Genomic DNA, 27,020 nt, shown 5'->3' on the forward strand with positions numbered 1-27,020 from the left:
AGCTATCCACTGGGATTCAACCGAGCATCATAGACACTGATGTCACTGCTAACTAATAGAGCGCCGTGTGTGTGTGTGCGCGCGCGCGTGTGTGTGTGTGTGTGTGAGCATGCGCGCATGTGTATGTGCTGCTCCTCCTGTTCCTTTTTTCACCCAGCTGACTAATGACCTATACCCCCCCCACACCCACCCATTCTCCCCTCCCCCTCAGGACAACACAAGGAAAATGGAGGGATGGAGGAGAGAAACAGATCGACCACAGATCTGTGGATCATCTGCATCACTGAACACACACACACATACACATACACACATACACACACGCACGCACGCACTCATACACACACACACACACACACACACATGAGGTCATCAAAGAGACCATACTTCCTATTGGTCAGCTGGGAGGTCAGAGAATATAATGACAAATAGAACAATGAAAAAAAACAAAGATTTCTTTCTTTCTTTCTTTCTTTACGGTGCTGGGTACAATAAATCGAATCAAAGAAAGTGGCAGCTTTTAAATTTTATCTCTGGAGAGGCAAAACTCGCAATTTATGTGACCAGGAAGAGGAGAATTGAAAACAATACTGTTCAAGAAGCAGCTACTGTTTCTTGCTGTAACATCAGATGTCGCTTAAAACTAGAATTTGGTTTCTATAAAATGAGAAAAGACCTGAATAAATTTAGGAACATCTGGCGTCACAAAAATGTCCTATGCACTTTAGTTGATGATCAACTCACTTTTGCAAACTTCCTGATATAATGCACTAATTTTTAAATTGTATTTCCTTTCATTTATTGGTTTTTAGTGTTTTTGAAGAAAAATTGTAAAATGTTCTGAATGTGATTGAAGTTTTTTTTGCACAAAATCTTCTTCTTCTTCTGAAGCACTTTAGTGCTTTCATCTAATGTAAAATTGTAAAATGTTTGAATGTGATTTTTTTATTTGCAAAAATTAAAAAAAGTCTTTTTCTTTCTTTTTATCTTGTTTTTTTAATGAAGGAAATATTCTTAGGATGATGATGATGCAATCATCCTTTTTATCCTTTCTTAGCGGTTCTGAAAAATCGGCTGAAAACAAGAAAATTATGGCTTGACTATTTTTTAAGAAAATGCATTATTGACTTATACAGCAATGATCTGAGACACCTGGATTACCCTAAACCTCCACCTGGTTCTACAAAGCCATTGTTTTACTTGTAGAAGAGTTCCACTGAGGAGCCCCCCTCGATGGTAAGGACAAATCTACAAACCGCCATCCACCTCCTGTCTACTTTATGTATGGTAATTTAGTTAATAATGAAACAAAAGGAGAAAAAAAAGAGTTGAAGTTATATTTAATGATTAATGTTTTATGATCTCTATTATTGATTATGTGATTCAAAGGCAGATGATGGAGTCGTGTTTAAAGAACATCAGAAAGATTAGCTACATGTTCAGCTGTCCATCACTCTGTCCGCCGATCTGTCTGTCTGGCTACTCATCACTCTGTCACCCCTCACCCAATCAATAGCTGATGTCAGAATGAAGTAAGTGATGACTTCACAGCCATTAAGCCACATGATAGGCTGATGCAGAGCCTTCAGCAGCTGCTGCTGGAAATGAATGGACCCCAGACACCCTGGGTCATATTTCACTGCGCTCTCTCTCTGTCTCTCTGTCTCTCTCTCTCCCTCTCTCTCTCTCTCTCTCTCTCACACACACACACACACACACACACACACACACACACACACACACACACACACACACACACACACACACACACACACACACACACACACACACACACACACACACACACACACACACGCACATCTCATATCTCCTGCCATAGAAATGGATTTTTCTCTGCAGACCTCACTGATTCATATCGCTATTGATTTAGATGTGGAGATGAACTTAATGGGAAGCAATGAAAACGGTCTTAGACATAAATGAGAGGTTAATAAAATTAATTTGTTTGAGATACACTCATTGAAACAGTTCCACACACTGAGTATCTGACATATTCATCTGTTAGAGACGGCAGCTTCAGTCTGAAACGAATAATAAGATAATGTTGCCATCATGAAACACAGATGAGGATTGTCAAAACAAAAGTGACTGTTTCCAGTAAAACACTCAGCTGTTTCCACTGCTGACTGGTTTTGCTGCTAATGTTGCCGGTCTGGTACTGATTGGACTCAGGACAGAATCCGCTGCTTGAAGCACAAAATTGAATAAAATAACACATCCATCCCCTCCAATTCAGCAACATCACAACTACGTCATTATAACTCAAACATAACTAACATTTTACTAATTTTATAAAAATAAGACGACTTTTTTGTTTTGAATTTAAAAAATTACAACTCTTAGCTATAGCGCCACGTTATAATATTTTACATTAATACATTTAGAGTAAATATAAAAGAAAAACAAGGTTTATTTTTTCATTAATGGGAATGGGCCACACTCGAGGACATAAACAAATCCTTCATAAAAAAAAAGAAGATGTTTGATTATTTTCAAGTGTGGTTGGTTAAGTTTCATCTTTTTATAATTTGACAGTTTAATATATTTCAGGATCGTTTTGTTTTCCGTAACGAGTTGTTGATGCTGAAGCTTTTTCCAGAGAAAATTTGAGGAAAAAGAAAGAGAGATTTGTTTTTGTTTTTCCTTGCTTGCAGTTGGGTACTTTGAGCTTAAATGAGTGGCCATTATCTCTGCATGTGTGTGTGTTTGTGTGTGTTGCTCATTCTCTCAGTGTCCTGCTTCTATCATTTGTCTCCACTGGAAACAGAGACCTCGGTGCGAACACGAGGCCATCAGGGCCACTCTGCCTCCCTACCTCTCACCTCCTGTTCCCTCAAACTCTTCCTTCTCCTCTCCTCTTCTACTCTTCCTCCTCCAGATCTCCTTCCATCCTCTCTCCTTGCTTTCCATCATACTCTCTGGTACTCTCTGGGGGCCATCAATCATGGGCGCCATGACAGCAGCCGGGCTGTAGGTGGTCAAGCCGACGGCAGATGGCTCTTTATCGCTGGAGTCCTGGCCTCTCCATGACAACCACAGAGAGCAGGAAGTGACACGTCTAGTTGAGAGGAGAGAGATTCTTCTAGGCAGGAGGCGAATAGGTTTACAACAGACTAACAGATGAAAGGGGTGTCAGTGTATGGAGCAGATCTTACGTGACTTTATTCTGATTTATGCTCATTTTAGTGCAGTTTAATTCATTTAAATTGTTCCTCATGTTTTCTTTTTCTCTAATGACTCTGCATTCAGATCTTCTACAGCATGGATGTGTTCTGGTTACACATCTATAGTATTTTCTTTTTTTTGTGTCTCTTCAGTCGATCAGCCAACAAGAGAAATCTGTCAGTAATGAAGGACCAAAAGAGTTGAGAAGTCAAAAAAACAGTTCAACAAAGAATAATAAACTTAAGCAAATAATCACAATGAGTACATTAGCTTTGAAAAATCACACTGCCGTTCCAACTAATGACCTTCCAATAAGTTAATAAGAATCTTACCAATTTAGATACTGCGCACAGCGACATAAAAAAAGATACAGGTTTAGCAAATATTGGACCCCTGGGGTACCCCATAATTTTGTAAAGGGTAAGGAGAAACATGATTATTGACACAGCGTCTCTATGAGGATCTATTGATGATCAAAAACTGCACTCGGGTCACACAAAACAAGGATTCGTTCACCACTGACGGCATTTCTTCAAAGGTCATTTTGAACTCTGATTAGCATAATCCCACTATTGACGTTCTCTAAACCTCAACCTGGAGATGCTCATAGTTCATCATACTGAGTCATACTTCTCAAGGGAATTAACAACAAACAGTCAATCTGCCGGATTAAGGTGGGAAGTTTTAAAATAATCTGTGATTAAATATTTTTGGTAGCAGCAAAGACCTATTTATTATCCATAACGTCACTAGGAAGCATCACATCCACAGATCTCATGTTTTAGGTGATAAGAGACTGGTGATAAGATAAGACTGTTAGAGCAGGGGGCATTGAGTACAAAAATCAATCTCTGATTATACTTCACATTCTGGACTAAATGACTTTCCTCTGTTAGTATAAGATTTAGAAGACAGTCCAAATTAAGATTAAAATAGGAAGATACTTTTCAAACATGGACTTTTTTTCTGATTTTAAATATACACTTTACTGATCCCCTAATGGGGAAATTCCATGCTGTTGTCCACGCTGGTCTAGAACCAACCACCCTCCAGTTGCCACGTCAAGTCCCTGCTGGCAGAACTGCTGCCGCCCCATAAAAATCCTGATTTCTGGTCATCCTCCACTTCTGTGTAAAAGACATTATTTTTAACCTAATAATCTAATCACTGCTTCTCCACTGCTAGAACATGTCGTCTTTGAAGAAAGGTCTGTCAGCTGAAGCAACAGTAAAAAGGCTCGAAGGAAGAAAGAATGCGTTTGGTCTCAGGATCAAATCAACAGGAAGTCTAGTCGTCGTCACTCCTCTCTATCATCTGCATGAGTTGCTTTCCACTGGAGGGAGGAGGAACCTGTTGTTTCACAACCACCTTGGACCTGGAGCCCTCTCACCATGAACCCACCGGATCTGGCCCCCATGACCTTCTTCTCTCTCTGGATGCGTGACATCTGATCTACTGCTGTAAAAATATAAAATAAATAAAAGACACTTCAACTTCTGGCATCTTGTTTGATTCTTTTGAGTGAGAAAGTGTCCCACTCTTCCTCAGAACCACAAAGAAAACCTTAAATAACAAAGGACCCTCTAGGAATGAAAGCGGTTTGCGTCTCTTATTGAGATATGATAACAGGAAGTGAAAACAAAGGTGAACGTCAAAGAAATTCAGCAGAACTGATGAGAAGGTCACGTTTACTATGAGAAAAATCAGGACATGTGTTTGGGTTTTTTTATAAATCACCTCAACAACTGAAAACCTGCTCTAAAATATTAAAACTTGAAAATAATTTCCATGATTTTAATCCACTGAATAGCTATTTAAATATTTGATATATGTTGTATAAAAAAAAACAAACCATAATTTAAAAAAAAATAGTAGGGGGTAAATAGAGTTTTGGATGTGTCAAAGGTCAGCAACAAATTTGTGGCCAGCAATATCTCATTTACTTCCATTAAAATCACACTTTCTATCTGTGTGCCATTACAGAATAAAATAATATACTCTGTAATGTTACAATGTGTGTGTGTGTGTGTGTGTGTGTGTGTGTGTGTGTGTGTGTGTGTGTGTGTGTGTGTGTGTGTGTGTGTGTGTGTGTGTGTGTTATAGGGCGGCTGGTGGATTTCACGTCCCACTTCCTCCAGCAAGACGATTAGGCCAGACGTCTGTCACACATACACAGACACAGACACACACACAGACACACACACACACACACACACACACACACACACACACACACACACACACACACACACACACACACACACACTCACACACACACACACACACACACACTCCACCTCTCTCTACTGTCTGCTAGACTAAACACACCCTCGCTCACACACTCTTTATGTATCACTATTCACGTGAGGGTCCTCTACTGATTTTGGTGATGCCAGTTGCTTCTTTCCACTTGCTCCAGACGTGTGAATAGACCTTTTTATACCATTAACACTGGGACATATGGCGACTGGAAATGAGCTGTGGTGTAGGTCCGCCGCTCATGAGCTCGTGTTGACAAATACAGAAAAAGTACACACTGTTTTTATCAGACCTACAATGAGCGCAAACGTCTCATTCAGATTATTTTTGCGCCACAGGATGACTGAGGAGATGTCCCACTACTAGGTCTCCATCTTCATTCAGAGGGCAGAGTGCTCACGAGCTTTGAAGGGCATTTGTTCGCAGCAAACAAATGTCTTTGACATCAAATCTTTCAGCAGACACACAGAAGGTCTGAAATTGGCTCCAGCAGCTGCTGTTCCCTAATAACAGCCAGCATCTGCTAAACACCACACTTCCACTTCACATGATTACTGCTTTCATAAAGCAGAATGAGATGCGCCCTTTATAACCGACCCAGAGGAAGTCGGGTGATGGAGCACGAAGACCAACAAAAGACCATCTAGTCTGGTTTGTGGTGGACGATCACCTGAAGGACAGGCCTTCAGAGCAAAGACACAGGTTTGGTTTTTCATGTGACAATGATGGATTTAATTTTTTTAGGCTTAGTTCATTAGTAATTTATGATTTTATTTGAATTCAAGTCTTTCATTTTACTTGTCCTTTGTTGGGGTTAAGGGACTAAAATTATTGGTAAGGTTTCGGAGAACATCATGTTTGCCTTCAAGTAGACCCTTAAATACAAGAACTAACGTCTCTCACATGTCTACAATGAATGAATGAATGAATGAGGGCCCAGAACAAAACTGATGAAGCATTTTTATACATGTTTAGACTAAACATCCCCCCTCTCTCTCACATAAACACACACACACACACACACTGGTATGGCTGTCAGTTTGTGTTTTGTCAGAAGCTCCGGTGGGAGACAGAGTATTTCTGTCAGCTGGTTTGAGTGGTGCACCACCCACACACACACACACACACACACACACACACACACACACACACACACACACACACACACACACACCAAATGACAAGCATTCTAGCTATTTCCTGTTTTCTTATTTCAGAGCTGTTTGACCTGAGACGTTTCCTCTTTAATCGTGATGCAAACAGTTTCATGTCCATCAACCAAACACTGAAGTTTGCCCTCTGTCCTCCCCTTCAAACCAATATAACCCCATAATACGTGATGTCAAACATCTCTCCTCACACCTGACGTACTCTTCCTAAAAAAAAAAAAAAAAATATATATATAGCTGCTTCCTGTTATATATTTTGGTTTGATTGCTCTTCTTTGACCTGATTCTGTTTGTGTCCACAAAAGCTGGAATCACAGAAAACAGATAATCCAGCAACCGTATTTTAAACATAAAATGTTAAAGACGATTTGGAGATTTGGTGGGGAGATGGCTTGTTCTCCTTACTTGTTCCTCCCAACTCAATATATATTATACAACTTAAGTGATTTGGATATTCTAAATCACATGTATCAAACTCAAGGCCCGCGGACCAAATGTGGCCCGCTACATCACTGTATGTGGCCCACAAGAGCATGAAAGTGTGATGTTTAAAGATAAATAGGTCAAAAGTGTGCTTTAACTAAAACCTAAATTTGAACTATTTTGGACAAAGCATTTGTTTCATCTTCAAGATGATTGAAAGGATTTAGGAATTTCAAGGCACCAAGCTGAACTCTGGGTCAGCATAATGTTCGCTCTATTATGTAGTTGTAGAAATAAAACCCAGCAAAATAACCGCCATTATTACACACAATGAAAATAATTGAGCTGAAAAACTGCTGTCATCAAAGAAACCAGGAGCTCCCCTCCAGAGCAAAGGTAGTTGTGTTATTGAGCTGAATGAGACTTGGAGCAGTCCTGGTGAAAATATCCCCACAGGAGTTCAGACAACCAACGCTTAAAAACATTAATGAAAGGAGCTTCAAAAACTTGAGTAAATTCTGGATTTGTGATTCATAAATTGGTGCACTTTTTTAAAGGGTTTATGCATTTAAAAACTCCCAGCTCACAAAGAGATTGCATGAAGTCCCTGAATATACCATTGATCTCGTCTAAGAGAATGTCGAACAAATGACTTTGGTGGGTTTTGAATCACTAGTAGCTCTGGGGTAACATAGCTTTCATGCACAAGATCTCCATTACTCCGTGAAACACACACCATCTCAGACGAACAGTTAAACTTACAGGTTAACTAAAGTTCTGAGTAAAAATTCTGCATCTGTAGACGTCAGGCAGCAAATATGTCAGCCTGGTTTTTGTTTGAGCTGCTTCCAAAAAAAAAGAGTTGGAGTGTAATCCCCTCCAGGAAAACCAATGTTTGCCATCGAACGAGAGGTAAATAATGAAATACAAGCTGAGGTTTGGTCTCCTAGGCGAATATCATGGTTCACTTTTATTAAAAGCATCATAGCTACAATTCATCATACATGATGTCTCCAAAAAACAAAAACAAAACAACAAACACCAAAAAAAGGAAAAAAAAAACATTTACATGGTATGTCTGTAAACTTCAAGGCTAGATAAGAATTTTGAGGTAATGCTCTTCAGCTTGCTGGCTAAAAGTAACAAAAGTCCATTTTTCTCAAGAAAAGTAGCTAAGTAATAAAGGTACCTGATTATTTTAACTCTTTAACACCAGTGCATTAACAGGAACAGAGTGAGACAATTGATTGCAGTACTTATTTGCCATCATTTACAGTTTTTAGTTTTGTTTTTCTATTCATACGACACTTGTGGTTATTCATATAGTGTGTGTGTGTGTGTTTGTGTGTGTGTTTGTGTGTCGGGAGAGTAATGTTGGAACATTCAAAAGCTGCCTTGGTTATTGCTCTCTCAGCATTAGAAAAGAAAGAGGGTCTTTGACGGGGAGGATGTCGTCCGGGGAGCCAAAAACTTTTTCTCTCCCCCTCCATCGTCCTCTCTCCATATCCGCTGGGCTGGCTGTGATATTTAATGGAATTAAGACCTGGCCACAGTATGTATTTGAATCTACTTTCAAATATTTGAACCACTGGCAGTGCTTGATTTTTCTCGGACATTTAAACTGGTATCAGAAACTGGAATCAAGCACCACTAGTATCTAAAACTCAAGCAAGCAGAGCTGGAACTTGTGTATCACCAACTCTGTTGAAATGTTGTCTCAGTCCTGTTTAGGCCAGGCCTGGTGTCAGTGTGTGTGACTAGAGGAACAGTCTTTAAAGAGAAGGTCACTAGGAAGCAGCGCTTGGTCTGAAACTACTCAAATATGAAGGAAGAAAAACAATAAAATTATAATAAAAAAAAAAGAAAGAAAAGTTTTTAATATGGTTGCAACTGGGAATATTAACCATCTCATGTGCCCCATTTAAAGAATAAACCTGAAACAATACATCCCTGTGTGGACCACCGTTCTAAACCCCTTCACAGAAACCTTCAGACGAGGAGGGCCGGGTTTTTTTTTTTGGCGGCGGGGAGAGGACCAATCAGAAACATCCTGACTGGTGGTGGACCCAGCCCACCCCACTGCTCCCCGAGCCAAAAAAACCAAAACAAAAACAAAAACAAAACAACGGCTATCCTCGGAAGAGATGGGATTCAGATGTGGCAACGGAAAAAGATTCAAGACTGGTTTTCAGACAGTGTGTGACTGGGGTTAACAGTATCGGTTCAGTGTGCACACACACATACACTCAAAGAGTTAAAACACCTGCAGGGACGAGTCCTCTCGGAAACAGTCACATTATGGAGGCTTCGGGGGCTAGTGTGTGTGTGTGTGTGTGTGTGTGTAGTGGTGGACTTGTGAATGTGTGAGTGTACAGTTCATGATCAAGTATATGTTGGGATGCGTGTGTGTATTGTGATAGTCAGTGTGAGGACTGAGGTTTAGGCCAGTCTTGGTATCGTGTTCCTCCTACCTGGTTCTGATATGTGAGAACTTTTTAAAAAAAAAATCTGCCCTGAAACAGAACAGCTCAATCAACTCCATTACCCACAATTCATTTGTGCAGCAGCTTATCAGATAACACAACCAGGATCAACTGCGACGCCTCGATTAGAGAACTGATGTTAGGAGAAGAAGAAGAGGCGCCGCCGGTGGGTGTCTCCTCTCTTGAGATGCTGCCAATAACAACAACCAAACAATCCACATGTAGGAAGCAAAAACAAAAGGATCTGAGAGCTGAAAGCAGCAATAATAATAATAATATTAATAATAATAATAATAGTACTATTGGAACCTTGTGAAGTCCTATTTGAGGGATGGTGAAAACGAAAAGCGTGGGTATACCGTTGGCAGTATACGCAGGCCAACCGGAGAGAAAGGAAAGTCTTGCAGAGGATTTTCCCTGACTACACTATCAATCAGAGAGATATAACTTAACACACACACACACACACCTCATCCTCTCTGACGCATAGTAAATACACCTGGTCAACAAAAAAAAGAAAAGAAAAAAGAAAAACAAAGAAAAATCAAGATGGAAAAAAAGAAAAGAAAAAGAAAAACCACAGGGTCTGTAATTGTTTGGATATTTCGTGATGGAGGTGTGTAAACGTGGTGAGGTGGGAGGAGAGGAAATGTCCAAGGCCAGTAAGTTTTGTGTTTTCAGTTCAGTCACTAATGTCCTTCTGTGGAGACGCCGCCGCCTCCTTCTCCTCCTCCACCATCCCTCCATCTTCCGCGGTGGAATCCCCCTCCCTCGTCTGCTCCTCCGCTCCCCCGTCCTTTTCTTCGGCCAAGTCGCTCTCTCCTCCTTCCTCCTCCGCCTCCTCCTCCTCCTCCTCGTCCCCCGCGGTCGTTTTAAGGCTCTCCTTCTCCTCGTCCCTCAGGGGGTTGTTGGCGTTCACGATGTTGCCTCCCAGCGCTCCGGCCATGGCGCTCTGCAGCTCGGCCAGGGTGGAGGCGGCGGGGAAGCCCGGGAGGCTGATCCCCCCCAGGCCCGGAGGTAGGAACAAGGAGGAGTAGAGGAGGCCGGGGGTCATGGTGGAGAGGAGGAAGGGGTTGAACGCCAGCGTGTTGGCGGACATGCCGGCGGCCGCCAGGAGAGCCGCTGCGTCGCCGTTGAGAGAAACCTCAGCCGACGAATCGGCGGCCGGCGCCTGAGCGGCCGCTGTGACGTCGTTGCCCGCCTTCTCCGTCTTCCCCGCCCCTCCCTCGCCCTCTTTCTCAAGCTTCTCCGTCTTCTTTGACTTCTTCAGTCCGCCCTCATTCCCCTCGGTAACCTCCTCCTCCTCTTCCTCCTCCTCTCCCACCTCCTCCAAGTCGCCGTCTTCTTTCTCCTCCCCCTCTCTCTTCCTCTTCGCCCCCTCGTCTCTCTCCCCCTCCGTCGTTCCGTTGGTGTTCCCCGATGCGGAGGAGGCGACGGCGGTGTTGGACGCAGCAGCGGCGGCTGCTGCTGCGGCGGCCGTCGCCAGGTTACCGCCGAACAGCCCGCCCAGGCTGAACATGTTGGGGAGGGTGGCGGCCATGTTGGGCAGGCCTCCCATGCCGGGCAGCATCAGGGGCAGCATGGAGGCGGCGGCGGCGCTGGCGGCGGCGTGCTTCGGGTCGTTGGGTGTGGGGAAGGGCATCAGACTAGCAGCCAGCTGGAGGGGGTGGATGGATGAGAGGTCCATCCCTCCAAACAGGCTGTTCAGCAGCAGAGGGTTGATGCTTCCTGCAGACGCGGATCAGAAGAAACGATCTCAGCACAAACACACAAACCGCGTTCGGATCCCCCATCTCGACTACGATTGGTCAACGCACCTGCCGACGAAGCTACGGAGGCCAGCGACGCCTGGGCGGCCTGAGCCGCCGCCGCCGCCTGGGCAGCGGCCGCCGCTTTAGCGATCTCTGATTTGGGTCGTCGCCCCCGCCGACGGACGCCCTCCTCCCTCACCACGGGACCGGTCAGGAGGCGGTCGAACATGGCTTCTGGGAGGAATCCCTGAGCGCAGGGAGAGGGAAAAAAAGACGAGTTAGAAGAAAACTCAAAGGCTGCGATCTAAAAAGATATTTTAATTCTCAGTCGACGAGTGTTCAGATGCGTTTGATAAATGCTGACCCATTACTTCAAAGTACAACCCTTCATTTTTTGGGTCTCGGTTACTTACCGACTGTTTCACGATGTCTGTCCAGTCGGGGGCAACAGAAAACTCTGGATTCTCCAGTAACCATCTGGGGAGCTCTTTCATTGGTGGAGCCATGGCTCCGCCCATCTGAAAAAAGATAAATCATGAATTATCTATTACAAAATGTATTTATGTGCAAATTTCAAAGACAACCTTCCAGCTACCGACGTCAGCTCACCTTGCGTCCGTTGCGTCTGTTGACCACGGGCACCCTCTCCTCCCCGGTCAGAGTGTTGATGTCGATCTTGTTGGGATTTCGACAGCGATGGCGCTTCTGCTTGGGCTTGGAAAACTGAGACAGCAGCAGCTCCTCACTCTTCTGTAGAAGACAGAAAAACAAAAGCATAAATGACTTCTGGCTAGACGAGATATCAGCAACAAAAATCCCCCCAGAAGTGGAGGGAGGACGACGTACTGGTGTGAACCCAGACATGTCCATGGTGTACGTCGGGTGCTGCCTCAGCCACTCTCCCAGCTCTTTGTTGGAAACTGTTGCTTCCTCCTCCTCCATGCTGCCCGACGCCAGAGTTCTGGTACTCTGTTCAGGGACAGAGAGGGATCTGTGGGCATGGACACCAGCTCGAACCCCCTCCACACTCGAAGCCTTTGTCTCCTCTGTGTCATCCTGAACAACGGAGAGAGAACAAATTTAACGTAGATACTCGTGTTGGAACACATTTTCAGTGTTAGTGACCACGTCACTGCCCATTAACACAACCCCAACGTGGACTCCGTACCCCCCCTGCTCTCTTGTTGGACATGAACAGCAGCTCCAGGCCTTCCACATTTTTCCTTCGGCCCCGCCTCCTTCTCATGATTGGCAGGTCGGACTCCAGCAAACCATTGGCTCGGTGTCCAGAGGGTGGAGCTTGTTGGAGCAGCTCCATCTGGGCTTTGAGGGAGGGACTTGACACCAGGGAACTGGGGAAGCCGGCCAATGAGGGAGAGGCCTTGTGATGATGATGCATACCCTGAACCACAAAAGAGACCCCTTTTAGTTACTGACTGTTTTGGCAGCATGGTTATGAATGAGAACCAACCAGTTGACCGAGCGCTAATGTGAGCACCTTGGTGAGGTCTATCGCCTGGCTCTGGGTCTCCATCGCAGCGTGGCTCTCCCTCAGCTGCGCCACCATCTCCATCAGGTTACGCCGCTTGGCCGCCCTCTCCGCCTCGATCTCGATCTTCCTCCTCCTCCTCCTCCTCTGTCGAGGCACCGTCAGACTCAGAGCGTCGTCCTGGAACATGGAAACATCGTCAGTCACACCCGTCTGCTAACAACGGCGTCTGAGACGCTTGTCACATTATTGTCACAAGAGACAATTAGTAAAGATGACATCCTCTGTTTACAAAAAGCAGAATGCTAACAGGTTACTCCTTTTGAGAGGTGTAACAGCGGAGTACAATATTTTCTGCACTATAAGGCGCACCTTTAATGAATGGTCTATTTTATAATTTATTTCATATGTAAGTCGAACCGTAGGTTTATGAGAAATTATAGGCTTTTAGGTGCGTCTTATAGTAAGGAAAATACTCTCCTTATAACGCATCACATCTCAAATGTAAGTTTCGGATAAAAAAAAAAAATCATTAATTTTCATATTAAAATGATCTTAAGTTAACAGTTAAGCGTGTGTGTGTGTGTGTGTGTGTGTGTGTGTGTGTGTGTGCGCGCGGCACTCACATGAACCTGCGGGGATAAAGTTTTATCTTCGCTCCCGCTGTAAGGTGTGTGGATGCCAGCCATCGCCAGCTCGGCCAGACTCCGTCTTTGCAGCGGGCTTTCGGTCGTCGTGGATACGGCCGTTGTGGTTGCCATGGAGCCATGCCCGGGCAACAGGTTGCCAGGGAAGTCAAAGATATGGCGCCTGTTGACGGGCCACTTGCCCTTTAGGACGGCCTCACAGATGTTATCCATTCTGTTAATCATCACTCGATCCTGGGGGGGGGGGGTGAAAAGATTACAGATGACACCGATATTGAAAGGGCTGATGAATGGATGCTTATTACCCAGCATTCATTAGCGTCCGGGTTAACGCTATCTTTTACCTTCGGCCAAAACGAGAAGCTGTACGTGCGCTCCTGTAACGCCTGCAGCGCAGACGTCTCCTGCAGATCGTCGGGGCAGAACCCGTCTCTGGTTTCATTTTGGGCCGATGTGCTCACAGACGCGATGCTCTCCTCGTCAAAGTTCTTCTGCTCCGATGCGGCGCTCGCTGTTAAAGACAGGAGAAGTCATGTGATCGCTGTTATTTTAATTATCAAGGGATCCAAAGTCAATTTATTCTCTTGACCCCCGGAACTCATTAAATCTCTGCCACCATGAGGAGGAAAAACAGAAATAAATCTGATCGAGCGATGATGACAGAACAAAAAGCAGTTAAGCAGTAAAACATTTATGTCGTGTAGAACTTAACAGCGTTTATGACTTCATGTAGTCATGTGACCCACTGATACCAACTGATGCCAGAGGTATAAACACATCCCTCACCTTCAGCTTGAGAGGATTTCTCGGATTTGTCGTCTTCATCCATTCTCTCTTCATCTTCCTCCTCAGGGCTTTTCTCTGTGTCAGCTGACTTGGGAGATTTGGGAGAATCTGGGTTGTCCCTCTCCTCTTCGTCATCCTCCATCATGGTCTTTTGGTCTGGTTGTGCTTTAGGTGAGGGGTCAGGGCATTCTGGGAGCTCAGAGGTCACTTCCTTCTGCTCCACAGAGTCCCCAGGAATCAAATTCTTATCCTCTATTAAGTCTTTGTCATCGGCCAACTTGGGGGTCTTCTCTCCCTCTCCACTGAGCTCCCCTTTCTGCTCTTCTTGCTCCTCTGTTTCTACTTTGGGCTGGGCCTCCTCTTCTTTCTTCACCTCATTCAGTGAAACTGCTGTTTCATCCTTGCCCTCCATGGCATCCGCGTCCATTTTCTTCTGTTCGTCGACAGTTTCGATCTTAATAAATGGAATGTCATTGACATTTTCTTCCGTTTCCATTTTCACATCCATTTCTGATGTCCATCCCTCAATCTTCACCTTCTCTTCTTCCTCGCTCTCTTTCGCCGCAACGGTAAGCTTGGCGGCAGCAGCTGCGCTCGCCAGCTCTGCAGGCGTGAGAAGCGGGGCGCCGATTCCTTCCGCTACTCCCATACCAACTTTGGGGATCTCACTTTGGGCTCCCAGATATGTCCCAGCCCCTCGCTGGCTGGTTAAGCGTTGGTGGGATTCCAGAAAGGCCAGGCTGGGGTCGTTTAAGATGTGATAATCTGTTCTGCTTACTCCATGCTTAGACGCCCCCAGGAGAAGGTCCCGGTCGTGGCGGCCGCATTCCCACCACTCTGGGAGGTCCGGTGAGGGCTGGCAGAGCTTGAGGCGCTCAGAGAGCAGCGGATGAGGAAGGACCTGTTCTCGGATTCGACGCAGCAGCTCGATGCGATACAACGTGCGAGAGGCGCGCTCCTCTGTGATGGGGTCGATGATCAAAGTCGGGTCTGAAAGTTCTAAAGTGATCGAAGACAGAGGCAGAAAATTGATAAAAGTTCACACTCGATCATTTCTCTCCAGGTATTGAACCAAAAAGGGCGGGTTTCCCACTTACCAGTTTCAGTCTTGACTTGCATCCTGCAGACCCGTTTACACATGGCGATGAACGAGTAGTAATACTTCTCCAAGCTCTCGTCTGTTTTCTTATCCAGTCGAGCGAAGGCCCTGAACTGCATCCAATCGAACTTCTGACGCTGGGTGTCGAAGACGACCCCAAAGGTGGACACGACGCGGTAGAAATCAGCCTCCTCACGACGAGTCCACCTGGCAGACAAAACAACAGCAGTTAAGGTAACGAAACTCTGGAGAACGTGAAGGCCACTATACGGGGTGGAATATATTATATCCACCGACAAACACTGAATAAACGCTGTATTTGACATCGTTATTGAATGCAACTCTACCTTTGTCTCCTCTCCTTGTAGTACATGGCTCCATCAGCCATCAGCGTGTTGGTGGTCATCACCGACGACGCCTCCGGCACAAACTGTCCACCTTTGCCGAAATAAGCACTTCCTTTGGCCAAATACGGACTTCCCTCCGCCATGTACACCGCCGCTCCATCTTGAATGTACGTCGCCCCTCCTCCTGTATCTGTAACCATAGCGACGGAAGGAAGGAACTCCCGGCGCCTCCGCCTGCGACCGTCGGGCCGGCTGAGGGCCTCCTGTCGGAGCTGCTCCCTTCGGTTGGAGCGCTGGTAGGCGGTGATGAGACGGCGCAGGCGGGCGGTCAGCGCCGAGGCGGCGGGCCAGTACAGTCGCTCGCTGGAAGATCCTCCCATCGCAAGAGCACTTTGACCGTTTTCTCCTGATTTAGCTACAGAAAAAGGACATGGAATGAGGACGTCTCAACTTCATTAACAGTTTATTTCCCTTTAGAGAATACAGTATTTTCCGCACTTTAAAGCGCACCTAAAAGCCTTTTTTATTTTCTCAAAAACCAACAGTGCGCCTTATAATCCAGTGCGCCTTATATATGAAAGTTTTGGAATATGTCATTCATTGGAGGTGCGCCTTATAGTGTAGAAAATACTGCAAGTGATTCTGCTTTCAGTAAACTTTTCTTCCTCTTTTCTGTCAATTCAAAGTCGTTTACCCTCAGTTTCACCTTCCATTGCATCATCTTTGTCATCCAGTGGAGAGTTGGTGAAATCGTCCAAGTCATCCTTAAAGGGCATTCGCATTGGCTTGTACTCCGGGTCCTCATCCTCGCTGCATGGGTTGGACGGACAGGAGAAAAATATAAGAATTTTTTATTCATTGAAAAACAAACAGAAACCTCACAGGATTTGTTCTTTTATGCTGTTTTAGGATGACACTATTTTATCTGGCCATTTAACGGATTTTAGTACATAAAATGACAAGGGAGGGGACCGGGAAAAAAGAGAAAAACAATGTTTTTTTTGTGGTCCTTCCTTCTTACCCCTCGACACCATCTGCCATCATGTCGGAGCCCCTCTGTTCGGCAGCGATTGCCTTGGCATCCGGCATGCCCACCCTCTCCAAGAAACACAGGGCCGGGTCAGCTCTCATCGAGTTGTACTTCTCGTAACCTGGGGGGGTGAGGGGGGTGGGGGTGGGGCAACATACAAAAACGTAGAATCATTGAATGTGTTGTGGCTGGAGGGGAAGAAGGGCGGGGGGGGGGATCAATGGACCTGTGGAGAGTTCATGATAACGGGGAAAGTCCATGAAGGAAGAGTGGAGAGGAAGTTGTGTTTTGGGGGCTGAATTATAGACAGACACGATGCACCACAGTCCAACACACACACACACACACACACACACACACACACACACACACACACACACACACACACACACACACACACACACACACACACACACACACACACTGTCCAATATTAAATGAAGGGGTAGACAAAAACAGCAGCAGAAGGGCAGACCCCAGGAGCCAGCTGCTGACAAGACAGACAGCTAGTTCGTGTGTGTGTGTGTGTGTGTGTGTGCTTATCCAAGAGAGCCTGCAGGTGCTCATTTGTGTGAGAGGGAGGGGGGGTGAGAGAGAGAGAGAGAGAGAGAGAGAGAGAGAGAGAGAGAGAGAGAGAGAGAGAGAGAGAGAGAGGCGTGTGTGTCTTGGCGTCTGAAAGTGAGCTAGTGGATGTGAGGAGCTGTGTGTGTGTGTGTGTGTGTGTGTGTGTGTGTGTGTGTGTGTGTGTGTGTGTGTGTGTGTTTGTCCGTTAGGAGCATTCAGGCAGAACAGATTAGAGTGTGCAGATCCTACTGAGACACGTCAGGAAGGCGAGAGGAGAGAGGGAGGAAAAATGCGGGGATCGGGAGCGGGCAGAGGAGCGGGTGGGATGAGAGGGAGAGGGGAGAGAAACGGTACGGACAGGAAGGAGCCGGGGAGAGACGGGAGAAGGATGGGAGACAGAAACGTCTTCTTTGACCTTTCATTCATCCGTCCTCTCTCGCCATCACATTTCAATTAGGAAAGACACAATGTGTTACTCCACCCACCCAACCACACACACACACACACACACACACACACACACACACCACAGATGAACGTTCATCATCAGGGCCTTTATAGGCCATCACTTCTCCATGTGTGTATGATGTATTTTTTTGTGTTTGTGTGTGTGTGTGTCCACCCCCCCCCCCCACCTCCCCAAGAGCCTCCCACGTGAATGAGGATTATGATTAACTATGGGAGAGCCCTTTTGTATTCCTCTGTGTGCATGTGTGTGCCCTAATTAAATCATAGAGGGGGGCAATAATGGAGAAATTACGACAATTATTCCAAATTAATATGAATGAGGGTCTCCATCCATTGCACTCACACACACATCACACACACACACACACACATGACATGTATGGGCCCATGGCTGGGACCCACATTCATTTGGCCAGTTTAACGTTCCAAGCAAACAAGTTAAACTCTTAAAGAGTGTAAGGATGCCCCTTTTCTGTAACTCTGACTTCAGCTTTGTTTACAACATTAATACCTGCAACACATTGCAATGTGGACACACACACACAAACACACACACCCCACCTCCCCACCCAGTGTTGAAACCAGCCATCAATCACACTCCTGATAGCACACTGAGCCTGCCAGCTGCGTACCGCCATCGCCATAGCAACACCAATCAACCAGTGGCAGCAGAAGTGGGTGGGATGTGTTTGTGCAGCCTCACCCAGTTTGAACATGATGTGTGTGTGCGTGCGTGCATGTGCGTGACTGTTTGTGTGATGCTCATTGAGCTGGAAGCCAATGAAGTGTGTCCGGGAGTGTGTTTGAAGGTGTTGACATGTTATATCTGTGATGCTCATTTCTATTCACTGTGTTTTGGCTGCCGTGTTGGTAGATGTGGATCTGTTTGTTGGGAGTTGTTTGTGTGTGTCTGTGCGTGTGTGTGTGTGAGCATGCCGCTGTGTTTCCTACCGTGCTTGAAGACGCCGATGAGCAGAGCTTTGTCAGCCTCCCGGTCCCACCAGTCCGCTGGGACGTCGGCGTGGAACGGCTGGGGGATCCAGATATCCAGCTCGCTGTGCAGAGATGAACATATCAAGTCACTGATAATCAGACTAAGCTGTGTGTGTTTAATGTGCTTCAGTCAGGCAGCAGACTTGAATTTCAATTCAAAAACGGGGGGAAAAAACAAAAAGGACATCAGATGATGAATCGTTTGTGTTGTAAAAGCCATCAGCTGGCACCTAGACAAAGTTTTTTTTTTATTTGAACAGTAATAAGTTAAATAAATCTAAATATTTCCTCTTCACTTTGTGGCCCAGAAGTAAATCATAGAAGATACTGGTGGGAAGAGAAAAAAAAAGACCGATGGTTGAAACAGGAAGTGCAGCTTCCGAGCATTTGTTTTGCTGTCATGGAAACATTGATCTCTTAGCCATCAAGGCTCAACACGAGTCAGTCAACGCCAGGATGAACAAGTCCTGACTTTTTAAAACGCAATAAGCCCTTTTAAGAGGTGCTACATCAGCACCGCATTTCATATGAAGAGTCTCTGAGGAGTTGGGCCACCTACACATTGGATGATGTCATCAGGAAGGGAAGTCACGCTTTTACAGAGACTCAAAAAAATAGGCAACTGCACATGGATTCCAGTTGGTGCACATCTTTTCCACTATTTTATCAACGCCACTCGGGGAACCGATAATTAAGGTTACTGTAGTTTGTAAACACATGCTAGAGCACTTCATCTTTTCAGGACCTTCTTTGAGATTTATCAGCAGATGGTTAAATGACCCGTTTCTGGTTTTACTTGGACCGTCATCACAGCCAAGCTTAATGACTGCCCACGTCTGATGGAACTACGTTCTGCATAACCTAGTTAAATCACCCAAAAACCAGTTGATTCTTTTAGACTTTGCAAATGTTTCTTGATTATTACACGGAAGCAGCTAGCGACACCGTCATGTCTCGCTTTTTTTTTTATTTTACCTGTGCCAAAGATATTATATCTTGAGACCAGTTTAATAGTGGGTTTACAAAATGGCAACATTTTTCATAGGACTGAAAATACACAACTTACAGGTTTGCTGACCTTTTTTAACAACAGTCCAACCCAAACTACTTGTCAAAAACTAAGCTGCTCTTCAATAAAAAAAAACCCTGAGAAAACATGTGCTGAAAGTTTTTGCAGGATAGATTTTATGTGAGGTTTAAAAAAAAACAAAAAAACAACATTATGGAAAGAAGGATGAAAATGGTGTTTCCAGATAGTTATGGAGAGAAAGGGTACAATGGAAACAGAAAGACAGAGGGTGACAGGAGGAGAGAAGAAACCAGGGAAACAGTCCCTTATCTCAGCAAACAGCAGCATGCAGGCCTTGGCAACCAACACACACACACACACACGTGCACGCCAAGACTGGCATGCTAAATCCCCCTGGCATATGTTGGCACGATGGCGCCCCGTATGCTCACGTCTGGCATGCGCACACACACACACACGCACGCACGTATGTACACACACACACATACGGGTCTGTCACAGTAGCCACTGACAGTGGGAGGGAGGGAAAAGGGAAGGGGAGGGAGAGATCAACATGAAGTGCACATGCTCCACATTATAAATGCATTCACATCTGGGTGAAAGGATGATGAGAGGGGGGATGGGGCGTGATGAGAGACTGAAGGGCTCTGGAGAAGAAGTGCGAGGGAGAGATGGACAGATGGCAAGAATGTGTGACGGGAAAAAGGAGGAAGAAGTGACGGAGTCGTTGGAAAGAGAAAAGCAGCGGAGGTTTGCAGTGAGGTTAACCTTCACAACGACCTGCAGAGTGGTCAGAAGGAAAAGAGGAAGTGACCTGTCAAATGCATAAAAACAAACCAACACTAAACTAGGTCAAAATTGCAATGAAGAGCTAATTTTCCCCTGATAAAAGATCTGTGTTGTATCTGTCAGGAGAAGATTTTTGCCAAAGAGGTCACGGGAACGGACGGAAATACACCCAAGCAATAATTCATCACATTCATATCTAAATATACAGCTTTCTACTCACTTTCATCAAGGGAAACATTACAGCTGCATGCTAACACAGGTTATTCCCTCTCATGAAAATATTTTACAGTACAACACAGTCTGTAGTGTTTGGAGTTAAATCAGAACGGAAAGAGAAGTCAACACTTTTTTTTTTTTAAATCAGAAATTAGTAATGATGAGTAAAGCCAGAAAGGAACTATGCAGAAGTGTAAGGCTGCTCGTCTTCTGTTTGAATCGGTCCTCTATATGGAAGGAACATGTGGTTTTAAGATGCTCTTAACCTTCTTACAGCCAGTGTTAATATTCAGGTCCACCTGCTCAACTGACTGCACAGGGAAACAATAACAAAACAATGGATTCACACACGAACGCACGCGCGCACACACACACACACGTGTGTGTGAAACGCCGTCTGATTCCATTTGGTTCACCGCGGTTCCAACTGCATTCTTTGGCGACTACCTGCCAAAGGTTAAGCAACAGATGGTTGTGATGACCTCATAAGAGTCGTCGCCATGAGGAGACTTCAGCTGCTGAGTGTGACTGTCTTCTATTTGCGACATCCTAAAGTTATGGTATGTTAAGTTACTTGGATGAACAGGAGGCTATCTGTCCCACTTCAGTGGTTTCGTCCTTTCCTTCTTTCGAGATTAATACCCCCCCCCCCCGTGTGCCACAAATTGAGTATATTGCCCCCTTGAGTAGGAAACGACAAGTTTAAATGTGCAGATAGTAGCCCTGTGGCGTCTGGCTTTCAAATGATTACGATCAGGCATTTATGTGCAATTTTTAGGTCTGTGTGAGCCCTGTTCACACCCATCATACAACACACCTGCAACAAAGAACGACTTAATGCTGCACAAGACGGCTGTGATAATGGAATTAAAATGGCAACATCAACTCTTCACCATCCCTGTCACTCATATCCCTGTTAATCTGTTCAGAGGGTAAGAAGCTACTGAACAAAACGTTCCAATTTGCAAACAGTTCCGTTTTTTTCTTCTTCTTTGTTCCCCTTTTTTACTCTTTAATTAAAACCCCATGAGTTAAACGTCACACACTTAAGAGGGTCAGATTTTTTAATCATATCTGTTTCTTTGCTGCTACTACTACTGCTGCAAGCTTCAAAACACCACAACGATTCCTGATTGCCCTGTAAACATTGATAGAGTGATTTTCTGTTATGTGGGGATAAATGGAGAAGATTGCATTTTTTCAGTGTGTAGCAACAACTCGGAGTGGTTGCAGACAGGTTTCTCCATAAGTTCACAGAACAACCTTCTTTAAAGAGATCTGGCGCAGAACAGGAAATCTTTGTTGCCACATCAATAATCTCCTTCACATTACTGTAATCATTTTTAGTGCACAACACTTGTTGATAGATTGTGCAGTGGTAATTCAGGATGTCTGGGAAAGCATCATCCTGCCCATGCTTGACAATAAATCCATGTAAGCGGCTAACCAGTGTGGGTGCTCAATTCGTGGTGATGGGACACCAGTTTGCACACTGGGAGCTGGATTTTCACGGTTTTTGAATGACAGAAATACATCCTCTCCTCACGTCCGTTCTTTCATGAACAGTATTGTTAATAGTGCCTCCTTTGCAATGACATCAGTAACCGCTATATGAATAAAAATGCAGATCTGGGCTCACGTTTCAACTCACTTTTCAGCAGGAAGTTGGTGTTGTAGCTTTTATGGACACTCCGAGGCAAAAGCACTTCAAAAATGTTAGTGAGATAAAAAAGTTCTCCCATACTGGATGAAAGTGTTAAGTTTTCTTACTCAGTCCAGCATCCCTACTCATTTTTATTCTTTTTCTTAAGAAAACAAACAACTGCTCACATGCTGCATGTGAAGAATTATATTTAATCAAGGTGTGACTTTGTGTTCTTGGACTTGTCTGCTTGTGATTGCATTACCTACGTCACATATTAACAGTTGGAAGACGCACAAAGCGTTGACTAACCTGGAGTCGGCTCCTTCCAGAATGCGCTCTGCCTGGTCCCCGATGACTTCCTGTCGCAGATAGTAGAGCATCCTCACCCTGAGCAACACCCTGCCAAACACAATGATGTTCGTGAGACTGACTTTTACTTGGCTGGAGTTCAGGTATAAATAGTTAACACGTCTGCCATCATCAATTACTTTTGTTAACTGGATTAAATCCTTTACTTTAACCCCTTTCTTTGCATGGACTCAGATGTAAAGAGGGTCAGGGGTCATTTATCAAGAAGTTTCATTTAATCATTGTCTCTACATTATCTCTTCTCGGTATACTAAACGGATGGCATTTTTATATTACTTCTCTGGTAAACCTATTGAATATAAATTCATATGAGGAACATTTACACTAAACACACACAGTGCCTCTGCTAAACCAAGAGACTCGTTTGGCCCAGACAGGCCTCGGCACTCATCTTCTACTCAGTTTTATGGATGTTATCACGTGTTATCACCATATAATCGGTTGCTATCCACTCCATTAGTGACTCACATGATTGAGAACATGCAAGGTGCAAGTGTTTGTTGGAACTGAAACATCGCCGTACTGATAAAAATAATAAAAATTGTAAACATATGCGGCAGCATTGGTATAATTCCCTCATAACAATGTAAATACATATTTAGCCAAGTTTGCTGGTCTTGTTTTTGATTCGCCGGTCTAGAATTTAACAGATGGAAAATGTTCCAAAGGTTTCTTGTTAAAACTAATTCATTACAGCATTTCAGTTATCTCTACTGCCGCTATTGAATAAATTCTCATCTGTTGTCGATACAAATTGCAGATGTTCCCAGTTAGTATTATTCATCCGTCTCTCTCAGCGAGACGCATCGCTTCAATCATAACTCAAGAACGGGAGTCAGATTTGATCTTTTGACATTGGAAACGCTGTTATCAGAGAGATCTGCTTCTCTGTAAACATTTGTCACCAGATTTGTCACCAGGATTTAATGCCAATAACAGCATTTGGAGCAGGAGAGGGAGGTGATGAGTGGGAGGAGCGGAGAAGTAAAGAATAGAAAAGACAGAGCGAGCTGGAAGGGAGGAAACACAAAGTTTGAAGAAGCACAAGGAGAGGGAGGGGGATATAAAGACAGTCATTTGCAACTCATTCTGCAGTGTGTGTGTGTGTGTGTGTGTTTTGCGCATCAATGGCATCACGAGTTGCAGTGTGTGTGTTTGTTGGCAGGATGTGTGTGCTCATCCATCAATGTGCCAGGCCTGATTAGCCACACAACGCTGTGCTCCAGCCTAGCAGATGGCACCACATAATCACCCCCAAGTGTGTGTGTGTGTGCGTCTTTCAGCCACTTCCAACAGGTCTGCCTGCCGAGCACCTGGCCTGGCACGCAGCCCGACACACACACACACACACACACACACACACACAAACAAACTTCGATGTCAACAAGAAAAATCTTGGACTGGAAATCTTGAGGGCAAGGAGGCATATCTCCCTCACAACAGGAGAGAGCTGACCGCGTGTGTGTCTGTGTGTGTGTATGCGCATACGATTGTAAAGCCAGACATTTGTATTTATGTGTTGCTTTTAAAGCCACATTATCTTGTTATCCATGAACACTTCCATGCTATGAAGTATTCCATTAAACTATGACTTCTGGAAAATCCAATCCGTGATGTTTCACAGGAGTGTGCGGGAGAATGAGAAAGCCCTACTTGTTACAGTGGTGCTTCAGGTGTCTCTTGTAACTATCCTCTTGGAGTAAGTGGTCGGGGTTGCAGCTGGCCAGCCAATCAGCTCGTGGGGTCTGTGGAGGCGGAGCAGGAGTCTTCCCCTTCTTGCCCTTTCTGCCCCGTGGGACTGGGGTGGAGAGACCTGGACAGAGGAGACAGGGGTAGAAGGTGTGATGGTGATGATCAGGGGTCCATAAACAACAAGCTGTAAACCCCAAGAAACATCTCACATCATTTTGTCATCTTTTAGTGTCACAGTCAAACCTGTAGGAGGGTCAGGGGCCATCGACAAGGATTAAGATCTGACCCCAGTATTCATTTCCCTCTACCCTTAGAAAGTTTAAAAAAATCATAGTCTTGTATTGAATGTTTTATGGTCTGTGTAATTATTTTATTATTGCATTTCATTTACATAGTGGAGGGAAAAAAAAGTCAGCACAATGCTTTCTCCATGTAGGATTTCACAGATATGCTTTCAAAAAACAAACCGAAAAACAAACAGTCATGGCCAATTTATGCTCCAGATTAAAGATGGATAGTGATAGAGCCTTCTTTATGTACTCTGTCTTCATTTTGTATGTATTTGGACAAAGAAAAAAAAAAGTAACAAAAGGGGAAAAAACTCAGCCCGTAAGTCTCCAGCCTCAGACACATTACCCTCCACTTTGGACACTGTAGTGTCTGCTTTTCGCTGAGTTTTCTAAATCTCCAGCTGGTGAGTCACAGACCTAGCATGTTGTTAAAACGTCATGCACTCACTTTACATGGTAAAAATGACCCGTCCTGCAACTCAATCATGTAACCTGGACTTCGAATATAATCTAAAATTGTTGATTTTATTTTAAAGCTTTTGAAACAAGCACATGCAGTGTTTCTCTGGTGTCACCAGGTGTGTGTGTGTTACCAGAGTGATTGGTCAGCGTCTTGGTGGTCCCGTCTTCGCTTGGGGTAATCAGATCCCAGATGAAGCTCTTGATGTTCTCGTCGCCGCGGTAATGCAGCAGGCAGTAAGCCAAGAGCGCTCGGCAGATTGTTTCCACATCGGCCTCCTTCAGGGGGCGCTTGAAGCGACCATGAGCCAAGATGTCACTCCACCTACCCCATCTAGAAGAGAAGGAGATCACACTGTCAAACAAAAAGTACTGCATTTGCATGAGTGCATGAAGTTGTTACCCCAGAAAAACTGAAAAATTTAGAAAAAAGCTTGATCTGGAACTTCAACGGAAATATGGCATGTTTTGAAAGTGGCCAATTTAGCCCTACTCAAAGAGAACACTCAAAGCGCTATGTTACGATATTTACCTAACAAAACAATTTCAAATTAAAGAAAAGACTAACATATGTAGCATACTGAACAAATACTGAAAGTATTTGGGGTTCATTTCTTACTTCCTGCTAATGCCCAATTTCAGATTATGAATTCTGTCTGGTAAAGGGTTTTAAAAATTTATTTACCATTTACACAAATTATTTGTAAATAAAATGACCTAATCTCAAGCTCAACCTGGTGCCTGATGATTTTGAACATACTCGGGCTTTAGATTTGAACATTTTACCAGCCTGTCGACCTAACCCTTACTGTCACACACACTAGTGCCACCTGGGTATCCCTCCCTGCTTTTCATGGCTTGCAGCACTCTGAGGGAGTGACGACCACTAAGCCATGTCAGCCATTCTTACTCTCAATGATTTCAGACGTGGCTGATGAGGGGCGAGAAAGAGATGGATGATGGGAAAAGACAACACAGTACTGAGTGGAGGGGACAGATCCAGTCAGACAGTGTGTTTTTGTGTCCTATAGCCTCGGGCCATGAGACTAGACTGTAACAACAACAATGGCGACATCTCACTAGTGCCACTGTTCGGTCTTAAACACGCACACACAGTCACACACAGTCAGCCGTGAGAATGGACGGGCTCACCAGATAATCACTATCTGTGGTAAGCGTGCCAATTTGGAGGATGCTCCAAAAAAGCCGTCATTGTACACCAGAGTTACAAAGTTCTGTTTGCCTCGAAAATAAATTCAAGAATTCATCTTTAAGCATTTCATGCAAAGCAATCTTGTGTGTTGTTACGTCAGAGGTTGGAAGGAAAATCATTTTCAATAGTGGATTAGTGAGTTAGAACCTTTTGCATAACTTCTGTACATTTAAAAGGATTTCAGATGCTTTTGGAAACACGTTGATCAGTTATGTTCCTCGTGCATACAGATGGAAATGGGGTCATTTTGAAGCTAAAAGAGAAATGAGGCATAATATTAATCAATATTTTCACTAGAGTGGTGCAATTTTTCATGCTTTTTTCCCATTTTTTAAAAAACATTGCATTATATTCTGCATCCGGTAGCATATTGTGTTCTAAAAAGTGTGAAAATGTTAGTCTGTCTGTCTTAACAAAGTGTATTGTGTATGGAGTGATTTTCCAGCCTTAAAATATCTATGATAATTTGTGAAAAATAAAGCTACTTCATGAAACATTTTAGAACATAACTTCTGTGATGAACAAGGGACCACGGTAGTCCATCCAGTGGTAAATTATGAATATTTTGACCATTGTTTTGCTACGTTCTCTGGTAAAACATCTACACATAAAACATATTTAAG

The 27,020-nt window shown here is 44.4% G+C and overlaps 1 protein-coding gene across 2 annotated transcripts in view; it reads right to left on the reverse strand.

Annotated features, from left to right (window-relative positions):
* Positions 1-7,974: 7,974 nt before the first annotated feature.
* chd7 (chromodomain helicase DNA binding protein 7) overlaps positions 7,975-27,020 on the reverse strand; it is a 63,072-nt gene continuing 44,026 nt past the window's right edge. Inside the window, exons 24-41 of one of the 2 annotated variants that reach the window (XM_068340005.1) lie at positions 25,319-25,518; positions 24,397-24,556; positions 22,684-22,773; positions 18,653-18,756; positions 16,661-16,790; positions 16,346-16,449; positions 15,640-16,054; positions 15,291-15,499; positions 14,194-15,192; positions 13,752-13,918; positions 13,387-13,641; positions 12,770-12,940; positions 12,440-12,673; positions 12,118-12,327; positions 11,881-12,021; positions 11,685-11,789; positions 11,338-11,518; positions 7,975-11,248 (exon numbers count right to left, since the gene is read on the reverse strand). In XM_068340005.1, the coding sequence (XP_068196106.1) occupies positions 10,203-11,248; positions 11,338-11,518; positions 11,685-11,789; positions 11,881-12,021; positions 12,118-12,327; positions 12,440-12,673; positions 12,770-12,940; positions 13,387-13,641; positions 13,752-13,918; positions 14,194-15,192; positions 15,291-15,499; positions 15,640-16,054; positions 16,346-16,449; positions 16,661-16,790; positions 18,653-18,756; positions 22,684-22,773; positions 24,397-24,556; positions 25,319-25,518 (4,921 nt within the window). In that variant the 3' untranslated portion in view covers positions 7,975-10,202. Of the gene's footprint in view, positions 11,249-11,337; positions 11,519-11,684; positions 11,790-11,880; positions 12,022-12,117; positions 12,328-12,439; positions 12,674-12,769; positions 12,941-13,386; positions 13,642-13,751; positions 13,919-14,193; positions 15,193-15,290; positions 15,500-15,639; positions 16,055-16,333; positions 16,450-16,660; positions 16,791-18,652; positions 18,757-22,683; positions 22,774-24,396; positions 24,557-25,318; positions 25,519-27,020 lie in introns of both variants that reach the window. The other variant, XM_068340004.1, reaches the window with a different exon arrangement.

The sequence above is a fragment of the Antennarius striatus genome, chromosome 18 (assembly GCF_040054535.1).
Source record: "Antennarius striatus isolate MH-2024 chromosome 18, ASM4005453v1, whole genome shotgun sequence".
NCBI lineage: Eukaryota > Metazoa > Chordata > Actinopteri > Lophiiformes > Antennariidae > Antennarius > Antennarius striatus.